Source organism: Nematolebias whitei, chromosome 9 (genome assembly GCF_014905685.2).
Source record: "Nematolebias whitei isolate Nwh7 chromosome 9, NemWhi1, whole genome shotgun sequence".
In the NCBI taxonomy this organism is placed as follows: Eukaryota; Metazoa; Chordata; class Actinopteri; order Cyprinodontiformes; family Rivulidae; genus Nematolebias; species Nematolebias whitei.
In genome coordinates this window covers 48,550,720-48,563,674 of record NC_056506.1, presented here as the reverse complement: position 1 = coordinate 48,563,674, position 12,955 = coordinate 48,550,720, and the positions used below count along the sequence as shown (strand labels likewise).

General features: G+C 43.5%; 1 protein-coding gene across 1 annotated transcript in view; it reads right to left on the bottom strand.

The window, feature by feature from the left end:
• Nucleotides 1-670: 670 nt before the first annotated feature.
• The window catches only part of LOC119415256 (nuclear receptor coactivator 2), a 64,526-nt gene continuing 52,241 nt past the window's right edge, over nt 671-12,955 (bottom strand). The window contains exons 11-22 of the mRNA XM_037682428.1: nt 9,337-9,565; nt 9,046-9,249; nt 8,671-8,850; nt 8,479-8,584; nt 8,227-8,395; nt 6,409-6,708; nt 3,848-3,925; nt 3,279-3,705; nt 2,695-2,926; nt 2,481-2,616; nt 2,318-2,392; nt 671-932 (exon numbers count right to left, since the gene is read on the bottom strand). Of these exons, the coding sequence (XP_037538356.1) occupies nt 921-932; nt 2,318-2,392; nt 2,481-2,616; nt 2,695-2,926; nt 3,279-3,705; nt 3,848-3,925; nt 6,409-6,708; nt 8,227-8,395; nt 8,479-8,584; nt 8,671-8,850; nt 9,046-9,249; nt 9,337-9,565 (2,148 nt within the window). The 3' untranslated portion in view covers nt 671-920. The remainder of the gene's footprint in view (nt 933-2,317; nt 2,393-2,480; nt 2,617-2,694; nt 2,927-3,278; nt 3,706-3,847; nt 3,926-6,408; nt 6,709-8,226; nt 8,396-8,478; nt 8,585-8,670; nt 8,851-9,045; nt 9,250-9,336; nt 9,566-12,955) is intronic.

Here is a 12,955-nt window from a genome sequence, read left to right as displayed (position 1 = left end):
CCATGGTTACGCATCATAACAAATGCCCAAAAGTAAAAATGTTTCAGTAAAAATCCTTCCAGCTGCGCAGCTTCTGATACCAGAGGAAACAATCATCAGAAAAAAAGTTATTTACGTCCAGAAAAAAGAGGAATTAAAGTTTCCAAAAGCAACAACTCGGAGTGAATTTACCAGCGCTGCTCCAACCTCGAGCGGCGCAATTCTAGAATTGTAAAACTGTATTATTATTTTTATTTATGAAGTGGGCAGGGCTTAATCGGGTGCACTCAATAGTCTGGAAATTACAGTATTTGTGTATTAGAATTAGTTTAAATAAGTGCCAGCTGAGAGTCCAGTATGTGTTTTAAGTTCAGCTCTGGCTGTAAAAATATATTATGAGCTGAAAATAAATCTAGATTCCCAACATAGGCCACTTTAAAAGCTAATGTTTTGCATAACTTAGGAGGAAAACTGGGTTTTATTGGTCCGTTTTTGTTTAGTTTAGTTTCTGGAGTAGCTTGAACTTGACGGATTTAGCACCACGTGTAAGTGAACAAACAACGAACAGATAAATACTGTCGAGCACGTTTTGAATAAACATCCAGGATGAACGACTGAAATGAGTCCCAACAAACCCTGAATCACAAAACACCTCCTCCTCCTCCTCCTCCTCCTCCTTCTTCTTCTTCTTCTTCTTGCGATGGATCTACAATGAAAGTGTTTGCTGTCAGGTCGGTTCAGACGATGGTTTCCTTGGAATCTCTGACTTTTGCATAAAGCAGGAACTAAAGCCGTCTGGCCGAGTTCAGAGACTTTTATGTGTCTCAGTTTGTCCTTCGTCCTTTGAGCCTCCAAGATGGCGGATGTCCTTCAGCTTCTTCATGCTTGTCTGTGGTGGTTTTGCGGGTCCCTGTGTTACTTTGTCCCAACCAAAGCCATGGTCAGCAAAAATTCTATAAAAATGCAGAAGATCAAAATCGTATTAATCGTGAACAAAACTTTCATAAAGTTTAGTGGAAAAATAAGAAAACGGTTGTTGGAACAACTGCAGGGGCGTCATTTTAAGAACAATGGCGGCTCTCTGGATTAAATATCTTTAACATGAATTCATTTTGTGTTCATCCGTCTTTCCCTCCATATACACTTTTTAACAGCATATACCGTATTTTCTGGCATATAAGTCACAGTTTTTTGCATAAATTAGCATGCCTGGGACTTATACAGCGAAGCAACGTATTTATATTTTTTTCCATATTTATAATCCAATTTTTGTCTGAGATCTGACGATTTCATTCATTCTGACATGGAAAATATCGAACACTACCATTTTCAGCCACTAGAGGGTGCTCGACTAATATGGTAAGCCAAGAGTCTCATTAATAGGTAAAAGTGGCTATTAATGAGACACTAGGTTTGCCATAGAACTCCTGGAGCAAACGTCAAATCAGCTGCATTTCGCTGCACCGCCCAGGCGAAATGCAGCTGATTTGACCGTCAATGTGCATTTATTAAGGAAAAGTTAAACTGAGACACACCTTTACTATAATGTCGAGCAAACAAACAATTGTTTTAAGGTGGTTATCTTGTTAAATTTCGAAGAAATGCACAGCGAGTGGTCCCTGTGCGCGCTGCTGCTTCTGAGTATCGCTTTTGAAACGCAGCTGATTTGACCGTCAATGTGCATTTTTTAAGGAAACGTAGGACTGAGAAACACATTTGCTATAATTTTGAGCAAACGAATAATTGATTTTAAGTATTAATCTTGTTAAATTCTTGCTAAAGTCCTCCCGTGCACGCTCCCACAGCTGCCATTTGGCAGCCAATCGATGTTTGGCACAACACCGGCCCACATTTCTGGGTTGTCAGCGGTGACGCCTAAGAGATGCGACTTACACAGCGAAGTGACTTATTCATGTTCTTCCCACTTTATTAGACATTTTTAGACTGATGCAACTTATACAGCGGTGCGACATGTACGGCGGAAAATACGGAGCTGTTTTTGTTAATCTGATAAACTGTGAGATGAAAAACTTCTAACAAACTGGACTGAAATTCACTGAGAAAGAACTAAATATACGGTAGACGCTACGTGTTGTGTTGAGCTCTGCAACTAAAATCCAAGTCAATAACGCAGCGCTTGGGCTGGTCTGAAAAGCCGCCACGATTGTGCAGCTTGAAGTCCGACACGTCAGATTCGTTCACATGAACCGCTCCAGTAATGATGTGCTTCTGCTTACGTGGAGAACACTTATACGAAGTATACTCTTTATTTTTTTTACGATATCTGTGCGATTATAACTAAAGAATGTAAAGTTGTGAAGAGCAAAGGTTTACTCACAGAGCTGACATCACCCTCCTGGGTCAGCATGTCGATGCCTGCCAGCTGCTCCAGGATCAGGCTGCTGTCGCTCACCTGCACCAGCAAATCAAAGTAAAACAAATCAACATGAACTGTATACATGACGGATGAACAGCTGCGACGATCTGAGCTGATCCGTCACCTGTTCAGTCATCCGGGCGGACATGGAGTTCATGTTGCCTCCACTGCTGGCCATGGAGACTCCCAGGTTCATGCTGCTGCTGTTGTATAATCCACCGCTGGGTTGAGTTGAGTACGGAGACTGCTGCGTGTACACGCTGAGAAAACACACGCTGAGCTTCAGTTCACGCAGAAATAATCGTTGAGCAGAACAACGGGTCAGAATCTGCTGCTACCTGCTGCTGCTGGAGATGTTGGCAGGCTGAGACCATCCATTGAGGTCTGGACTGGGCTGGTAGCTGGGCGGACCTCCTTGGTTCGGGGCTTGGGCTTGGCCCTGACTCTGCTGCATCATGGAGCTCTGGCCCATCCTGGGGGACAGCAGGGGGCTCTGCGGAGCGGTCGCGCCACACGGGAAGCACGACCCTGGGTCCTGGTGCTGCTGCTGCTGCTGCTGCTGGCTCATTCCTGGAGGGTGGTTCAGATAAAACGTGACGAATGCGACGCTGCTTTTATTCTACACTTATCAACAGATTGATCTAATCAGAATATGTAAACCTGATCATAATACGTTTCTAAGTGATTTAAAGAGTTAAAATGAGGAGGAAGAAGATTTTAAAGTTTGCAGGAAACCACCTCCAGCACCGACAGTTAGCAAACAAAAGCAGATCTAGAGCAAGCTGTTCTCGTGCAAACTTTAACAAGGACCAAAGAAAAGAACTCCATGCAGAAAACATGTTCATGTTTTAATCACAAATAAAAGAGGAAGCGGTTAGATCCTCTCAGAGCACTCACACATGAACCCTGTCTGGTCTTATACCTGAGCTGCTGAACTGGAAGGCACTGTGCTGTGACGACGGGCTCATTACACCGCTGTACTGCCCGCCTACATTTCCCATCATGCCCTGGCTTGCCAGAAGATGACTGGGGGACAGAGGGGAGGAGAAGGGGCTGGAGGAGCCGGGATGAGGAGGAGGAGGTGGAGGAGGAGAGGGCAGGCCTGTACCGTAGCTGGAGGCCGGGTAAGGAAACCGCTGCAGGCTGCCCTGGGGTAACCGAGGGTTGGTGCCCCCCATCGGCATCGGCGTGGCAGCGGCGCCCCCGCTGGGCATGTTGGGCGGCAGGTTTATGCCCTGCGTCCTCATCATCATGGTGCGCTGCTGGTGCACGTGCTGCTGACGCTGACGAAGGTGGTTGCTGAGGTACTCGCGCTGACGCTGGGCCACCATATGGGCGTTGAGATTTCCCTGCAGGAGAAACACCCCAAAGGAAGAGACACGGAGTGGAAATGATCTCCCCGAGAAACAAAACCAAGTGTGAACAGAGCTGAGGACATTTAACATGTAAGGGACGAGCGAGCCGAGTGCTGCGTTTATGACCCCAACTGACCTGGGTTGGTACGTTAGACCTTAGAGGTAGATTCATGTTGGAGACTCCGCCCATCTGGTTCACCATTGGCTGACGGTTCTGCACATGGAGTCAAAGAGCTACTTCAACCAATCAGATTAAAGAAGGCGAGACAGGCATGTAGATGTCAGTGTGCTGAAACATGTGATGGTGACAGGCGGGGCTGCACAGAACGCACATTTATCATCACCGCAGTATCAGCGAGCACATTAGTAACACTGCGAAGGCTGCGATGAATCATTGATTATTATTAGGGATGCACGATATTATCGGCATGGTATCAGTATCGGGTGATATTAGCGATAAAGTTAAATATCGGACGTTCCATCAAAATAACTCACCGATGTAAAATGACGGCCAAATATGTTTTAATATATCGGAAATCGGGGAAAAGTCCAATATTGTGCATCCCTAATTTTTATATTTCAAGTATCATGCGTTCGTGTTCTGCATCCCAATATTAGTTTTGGTCAATCCAACAGACAGACACTGACTGGACTTGATGCTCACACCAGGGTTAGATGAGTCAAAGTTCATCAACTCATACCATCCTCGCAGTAATAAACAAGAATATCACACACTGAATGTACTCCCAGTACTGTGCAGCACAAAAAAATACGTGTACATTTAATAAAAGATTTTTGTGATTACGACCATCAAATGCCAGAAATATCTTTACAAAAAAATTCCATTTGCAGTAAAATAATTCAAATAAAAACAACAAACAGAATTTCAGTGAAAGATGTAAATATTTTAAATAGTTTATAAAATGTATATTGTAATTAAAAAAATTACATTTGTTGTAAATCTAACAGCGTTTTCTAATCAAACTTCAGAGCGCAACAAGTAATTTGAATAAAACTACATTTGAAAAACTACTAATAATTTAATACCTTTATTGATAACTTACTTCAATAACAGTTCACTGTCCACTTGTTAGTTAATCCTAAGGAGGCCTGTCACGATAACAAATTTTACTTGGCGATTCATTGTCTCAGAAATTATTGCGATAAACGATAATACTGTTTGAAATTTGATAATAATTAGTAATTATTGTCAAATTTAAGAAGAAATGTTTGTTAATTTTTGCGCGTAGTACCTTTTTTCGACCACTGGATGGCAGTATAAGACTGTTTGAACCAAAGGATGGATAGTGAGGGAGCGAGCAGCGTGTCACTTTAAGAAAAATGGGAGGGAGGCCCCTTGACGTGACATGGGCTGTCTCTCCCTCCTGTTTTTTGGTTCTCAAAATGGCGAACGCTCGGTGTGAATTGAGCTCTTTAGCATTTTCACACAAAGGTTTAAATAAAAAAAAAACCAGTAAACAAGTTCTCAACTTATTTTTGCAAAGAAAAACAACTTTTTACACGAAGGCACAGGTTTCAACCGTGAATTTTGGAGCTTCGACAAGACGGAGGGTTTTTCCCCTGAGGTCGACCTGTTAGCTTAGCTCGTAGCTTAGCTTCTCAGCTTAGCTGCCTTTAATGATCCAAAAAACGCAATTTTGGATTGTTAAAATGAATTTTATAGAGAAAAGAGAAAGGGAGGGGTCAGTGAAGAGCACAGAAGTTGATCTTTTTGTCGTCCAGTGTCTTCAGTAGAAAGAGAGACACGAAAAAACGATAAAGCCGATAAACGAAAATGTGGTTGATAATTTTAATTTATCGTGCGATTAATTGATTTATTGTTTATTGCGACAGGCCTAGTCCTAAATTGGGTTTTATTTGATGCAGTTTTTTACTTTGATTAATTAGCAATTGGAAGAAATTCTAGTTTGTAAAGCAGGTCCACAACTCTGTAGCTAACCCTGAGTTTCAGCAACAAAGCAACTGCACTTGGTTTCTCTCGTTAAACTCCAAACATAAAGTGTGGAGCTCCAAACTCTCACAAAGCCGCTCGCTCTGCAGTCGAACTTAGGACGCATTTCAACTCCTTGTTGTCCTTAAAGGAAGAGTTTCAAGTCTTAGGAACGTATCGGTCCAGTTTTCTCATCACGTTCAGTTAAAATGTTGGGGTTTTGTGGAGTTATTGGTGCAGCAGAAACATAAAAAGATGCCACCATACATCTTCTGCCTCGGTGAAGGTTTAAACGAACTGTCTTCCCTCTGCTCTCCACCAGGGGGCAGCCTGCACCATTAGGTGCTGACGGACCACACCAAGGGTTAACAAGAAGAGGCTGGGTGTCTGATTTTAAAACATCATGGACTCTTTAAAGACGCAGGTTAACTGTAAACACGGGGAGATCAGGACTAACGAATTATTTCTAGGTGAATTCATGCGTTTGTATTTATTGTAAAGAAGCAGGAAAACTCCGGCATGTTTTTGTTTTGCTGGTTTGTTCTGGTAAATCCTTTTAAATAGGACTCTGTATTTGCTGCACTTTAAAGGAAATTGTGAATTTAGTTTTAAGAAGAAACAAATTTTACCGTTTCTTTAAAACGTTTATAAACTGCAGCTGTATGACCCGATACTTTTGTCTCCTCCAAAAACCACAGACATTATTTTCCGAGAGAAAAAGAACTAAAGAGTTTGGTGCCACCTACCAGCTGGGCCTGGAGTCGGTGCTGTAGCTGCAGCCTCAGGTTGTTGGGCTGCGGGGGGACCATTGAAGTGGCCCCCCCAGGTCCCAGGCCACCAGGCATCCTCATCATAGGGGGGTACCCTGCAAGTCCCATTCTTTGAGGCCCCATGTGGCCGCCCATGGATGGAGCAGAGTACCTGCCATCAGGAGGCATGCCGCCGTAACCTGGCTGCCCCCCGTAGTGTTGACTGTAGAGGGGGGGCTTCAGGCTGGATGGAGGGTCCGAGGAGCCGAGGTACTGCTCCTGATCTGACAGAGGGCCCTGGAAGGGGACCAGAACTTAATGAAATCTGTACAAACAGCAGCTTTAGGACTTGCAGCATCATTTGCAGGGATTCAGATCAATTTATTAACAATATATTAACTTATATATATTGACATATTAACTTTTTTTATCATCAAGTTTTCTTGGACAACTAGTTGTTGAAAATGTTTACAGTGTACAGAAGAAATTAACACTGAAGTTCAGCTGAAAAAACAATGGTTTATAAATATTAGGGCTAAACTGGCAGAATGTGCTTTAGAGCTGCTCAGTTATAATCAATTATATTTTGATCAATATTGTTATCAGGGTTATTGAAATCAATTATTCATTGAGTTAAACACTGTATTTATTTAACTTAGAAATAAATACAGTGTTTGTACATTACCGGTGTACTTTTACAGTATTGAAGAACTTTACTAAATCTGTTTCTCCCCATTTTTTTTCTAAATTTTATGTTTTATGATTCAATGCGTCTTTTTTATATGTTGGATTAATTACATTCTCATAATTACATTGTAACATTTCCTAAATGCCACAACTATGGACACATTTCAACAAAGATAAAGCAAAAAGTTTAATTTCAACAGTTATGACATTAATTATAAACAACATTATTATACGCCCGTCGATATTAAAGTCATCTACAGCAACGGCCCGGACAAGCAAAGACCTTGTTTTAACTTTGACCTTGATTTGTCACCTTGACCTTGGAGCTGGAGTGCTGATGCATATGCGTATGAAGTTTCGTTAAATTATCTTGAGCAGAAGTTTCGGGCGGGACAACAGAAAGTTAAAGGACATAGAGACGGGTGGAGACTGTTTCATAAAACGCACAGCGTCTAAAAATAGCTCAAAATTCAGCATGGACGTCATTTATTAACAAAAACTTGAAGTTATTTTGTGAAATTACTTGTGAAAACATGGAAACAATTCTACCTTTTGTAAATAAATAAAAACTTCTTCACATATGAACTTAAAAATGACTAGATTTTAACATCAGTGCGGGACAAATAGTGTAATTCTGTTCTCTGACGAAGATGATGGTCATGATCTGTTTCTATAGTTTCAATGTCTTCAGCTGCTTCAAAACACATTTAACAGACTTTATTTAAAACTATAATCATGGTTTGTACACGTTTCACCTGAACAGGTGCAGCTTTAAAAGGCAGAATATGAACCGCCTGTTTCAGTCCGACTGCGAGTCGTCGTATTTCCTCTCAGTCATGATGCAACGACCGAACTTCACAGCGTTTAGACACTGAATCTTGTTATAAACTAAGTTTGTGTAAGAAGACGATTGTCGTGATTTCTGAGCAGCGGAGCAGAGCTGCAGCATTTATGGGGCATTAGAGCGCTCGTAACAATACGTCGGATCATTTTTACCGTTGTTGTTGATCGTTCTTTATTTGTGATTGAAGAAAAAATATACAACTTTCACGAATTGCACAATCCCACCCTGCCCCTGGTTAGACTTTAACGATGACTAAACTTCTAAATATTGTTCAATAATCCCACCTGTCCTGCCAACGTTGGGATCCCCAGCATCTTGTCGATTTCCTCCAGACCCTCGTAGTCCTTCAGCACCGAGCACAGCTGGCTGAGCAGGGCGCCCTCGTCCGTGTGGCCTTCAGGCCCCGAGCCACAACAACCGACCCCTTCCTCCTGAGGAATGCCGTACGACGGCCTGCAAAGTGACACAGTTACACTAAACTCAGCCGAACTAACCCTCCTCGGGCTCTTCAAGCTTCGGTGAACTGAAAGCCAAACCTGCTTTGGTTTCCATAATGATCCATCATCATGCGATCGGGCCACGGAGCTGTCTGATTGGGCGGCGCATGCTGCGGATGGTAAGGAGGGGCGGCCATGTCCAGGTCTGGGGGGATAAAAGATGTAACAAATATTAAAACCAACTCAAAACGCTCCGACAGGTGGTTTTAGATGGGTTTGATTTCTGCGCACCATTGCCCATCATTTGCATGTTGGCCATGACTCTGGACACGGGTGGCGCGCTGCCTCGTGTGGGGAGCGCAGAATTCATGTTGGGGACCATACGAACAAACCCCTGACCCATCATTGGCCCCACGGTGCCACCTAAGGGCCCCTGAGGACCCCAGCCTTGCTGCATGGAGCCTCGAATACCTGTTTCAGAAATAAATAAAAAAACAATTAAAATCAATAAAACATTTAAGTTTGAAGAGTTTTTATTCTGTAGCCCTTATATTTACTCATTTACTATTTAACTAATCTCATCTACGTAAATGAAACACACTTCTACTTTTTTTTTTGAATCAGTGGGAAAAGGTAAGTCTCAATTTTCTTCTTGTTCTTCTTTACCTGTGTTGGCTACCCCAGCCTGATTGGTCATGCCCGGATGGGTTCCCATCATGCCTTGCTGGTGTAGTAAAGAGTATGGTCCGTTGTTCCTGTGTTGAGGGGGGAAAGTCCTGGTGGGGCTGGAGCCCATACTGCTGTCCAGAGACATGCTCCTGACTGGAGGAGCACCTTGACCTTGCTGCTCTGGTCTGGCACTGTTGAAGCCTGTGGGATGAAAAATGACCGTTTCATTTTTGTTATGGGATGCAAATTTCACCAGTTCAGAAATCAAACGTCCTGTTGCAACCGTACCTGCGGGGCCGACGGTGGGGAAGGCTCTGTGTTGGCTGGGGGAGCTGCTGCTGTCATTCAGCTGCAGAATGTCGCTGATGATGGTCTGTTTGTCCGCCGAGGAGCTAGGCGGCGCCGTCGATGAGGAAGATGAAGAGGAAGAGGATGGTGGCTGACTGGGAAACAGGTGCTGCTGCTGCTGCTGGCCGCCATTTTGGAGATCCTCCAGCAGGTCCTCCAGCTCAGAGGCCTTGAAGCAGCAACAATAATTAAAACTGTTATTAATTTTTTTTAACAGATAATTTCTATGAGCAGAATATTTTAAAACAATAATAATGTGTTATGTGTTGTCATCATTGCATGTTCCCATACAAAGGTGAAATTGTCTCTCTGTATTTAACCCATCGCACCTGGGATACACTCAGGTGGAGCAGTGGGCAGCTATTGAAGGCGCCCGGGGGCAGTTGGGGATAGGGTGTCCTGCTCAGAGACACCACAAGATGTGCAAAGACTGGGGCTCGAACCTGGGACTTTTGGGTCCAGAGTCGGCTGCCCTGCCTCAACCCCATATTACATTTAAAGTTAGTCGTCTTCAACTTGTCAGTGAAAAACTAAAAATGTACAAATTTCACTGATGTTTACAATAGAAATTTTATTTGCACCTGCTTTGAAGACTGATACAACACAGAGGACACACACACACCACCTCTCCCATAACAGTCTCATCAACCCAGGTACACAAAGCTCTGAGGAAGATCGACCCCCACAAGGCAACAGGACCGGACAACGTTCCTGGACGGGCTCTTAGAGCATGTGCTAACGAGTTCGCTGATGTTCTCACCTTCATCTACGAACTGTCCCTCAGCCAGAGCACTGTCCCCTCCTGCTTCAAGACCACAACTATTGTCCCCGCCCTCGAGAACATCCCACCCACCTGCCTCAATGGTTCCAGGCCAGGAGAACTCCAATCATTATGAAGAGTTGTGAGAGACGCTGGTCCACATCCAGAGGACCATACTAGACACTGGATCCTCAGCAGTATGCCAGTTGGTTCAACAGGTCAACCTCCACTGCCACAGCCGCTGCCCTCCACTACCCCTTTCACACCTGGAGAATAAAGTCTCCTACATCAAGATGCTATTTGTGGACTACAGTTCCACCTCCAATGCGAACAAACCCCAGAAACTCACCCACAAACTATCCACACTTGGCCTACACCCCACCCTCTGTGACTGGCTCCTACACTTCTTGATTGGCAGATCCCAGTCAGTCAGGATTGGCAACAAAATTTCAGCCAGGATCATTAGAAACACTGGAACACCACAGGGATGTGTTTTCGGCCCCATCCTCTACACCCTGTGGGTGAACAGGGGAATACTTGCACCACAAAGGACGTATCACTGGGGGGATGAAGCAGCTTATAGGAGGGAGGTGGCCAACCTGGAGTCATGGTGTGAGGACAAAAACCTCACCCTCAACACCGACAAAACAAAGGAGCTGATAGTGGACACAAGGAAGGAGAGGAGACCTCATCAACTGTTGTTCATCCGAGAGCGTGCGGTAGAGAAGGTAATACCTGGGCGTCCCACCAGCGAGGATCTCACCTGGACTGTGGACACCACACAGCTGGTTAAGAAGACTCAACAGCAGCTTTTCTTCCTTAAAGACTGAGGAAGTTTGACATGCCACCTAAGTTCTTCAGCAACGTTTACAGCTGTGCGGTTGAGAGCATCTTAAGCAGCTGCATCACAGCTGGTACAGCAGCACTACAGCCTGCAGAGAGTGGTGAAGACAACTGAGAAGATCACCCGGACTCCACTGCCCTGTCTGTAGAACATCTACCGCTGCAGAGTCCACAGGAAGGCTGCCTCCATCCTTAAGGACCGCGCTCACCCCCAACATGGAGTATTCACACTTCTACCCTCGGGCCAGAGACACAGAGTGAAAGGCACCTCCAGATTCAAGAACTCCTTCGTTCCAAACACCATCAGACTCATAAATAACTGAATGTTCCTGTCACTCAGCTTAACCTCTTTGCACATTTATACATTTTCTCTTAATTGATAATACATATTGAACATTTTACCTTGTTGGTACTTTTGGATTCGTCTCATTTGTAAATATTTTTCTTTCTCATTCGTTGTGGACAGCAAAGTAAGAAACTCATTGCTCAGGGAAACGTGTTTCCAGTTGTACACAGAGACACTTTGAATTATTGAATCCTATTTTCACATGTCTTTGTTTCTTTTTCAAGTGTTCGGATCAAAACCACTTTACATGATCACTCACTGACACTATCAGTTTGTTTACATGGTTTAAATTATATTCCGTCTTACGAAACAGAAATCAGGCAAATGTATGATGAAAGATACAAACAGAAATGATCTCGTGTGAATTTAGTTTCAGGTGTTTCAAATAAATATTAATAACGAAACATTTGCCTCTTTTCTAAAAGTTATACTGTGTAACGATGCACTCATTGCGCAGAAGTTGACAGGAATTATATACTTTTAATAAAAAAATAACAGTTTTGAACACACCTTCAAGTTTTCAACTCAACAAAAGGGAGTATGGTGATCATTGCCATCAGAGCCTTATAAGATAATTAAAAAAGGGTCTTTAAAAAAAATAAAACTGAAAAGTTATGATACTAGACTGACAACAACGTTGACAGTAATGGAAACCCTCAGTATACATACAGTAGTTCTCATGCGACACATCTGGGCACTTTGTCTCCAACAGCTCCAGTCACGAGCGAGAAAGGTTGACCACCGAGGAGCATTTTTTACGTGCACTACAATGGCTGTTTCATGTTGAGGATGTTCCAACCAGGTGGATGATTCGGCAAAGTTCAGTTTTTACTACTTCCCAAAAATGTGGAAATGCGAAGCACCTCAAACGGAGCCGAGTGCAGAACATCGACCACAAGGACCAGCCTTCAAAAACGCCTAGAATCAGCTCCGATCACTTTTATCCCGTAAACAAAAATGTCTGCATTAAATGATTTTGTTAAACATTGTCAGATTATAAATGTGTGCTGGAAATCCTCTGTTCATGACTGAAAACGTCTCCACTGTAGTTGGCTCAGCTACGCTATGTGCTAAACCTCCACACTGTAAACGCTCGCTCTGCCCACAGAGAAACCCATGTTGTAATTTTAAGCATTAGTTTAATTGGCACGCCTCAGAATGTCATAAAAATATTCTAGTCATCAGTGTTTATGAGTTATAGGCATCACGATGGCTTAGTGGTTATTAGGACTGTTGCCTCATAGCATGAATGTTCTGGGTTCTAGCCCTGAGTTGGTCATTCTGTGAGGTCATGTTAATACATTTTGTTTATGAATTTAAACCTTTATGTAACCAGGCAGCTCTCAGTTCAGACGTCCTTCACAAAAACTTTAAAACACTGATCGTACATGTCCATGGATTTCAGACCGTGAAGCTCCTCCATCATGTAGGCGCTCATCGTGTTCAATAACCAACGATGTCATGATGAGCGGAGGCAACTTGTCTGCGTCGTCTCTGCAGCGATTTCTGGATCTTTCTGTTGCACGTCGAGCATCAACGCACTTTGTTTAGGTTTATCTGAAAATCATAGCGATCGTCGTTTTCTAGTGATGGCCTACTATGATGGCGGA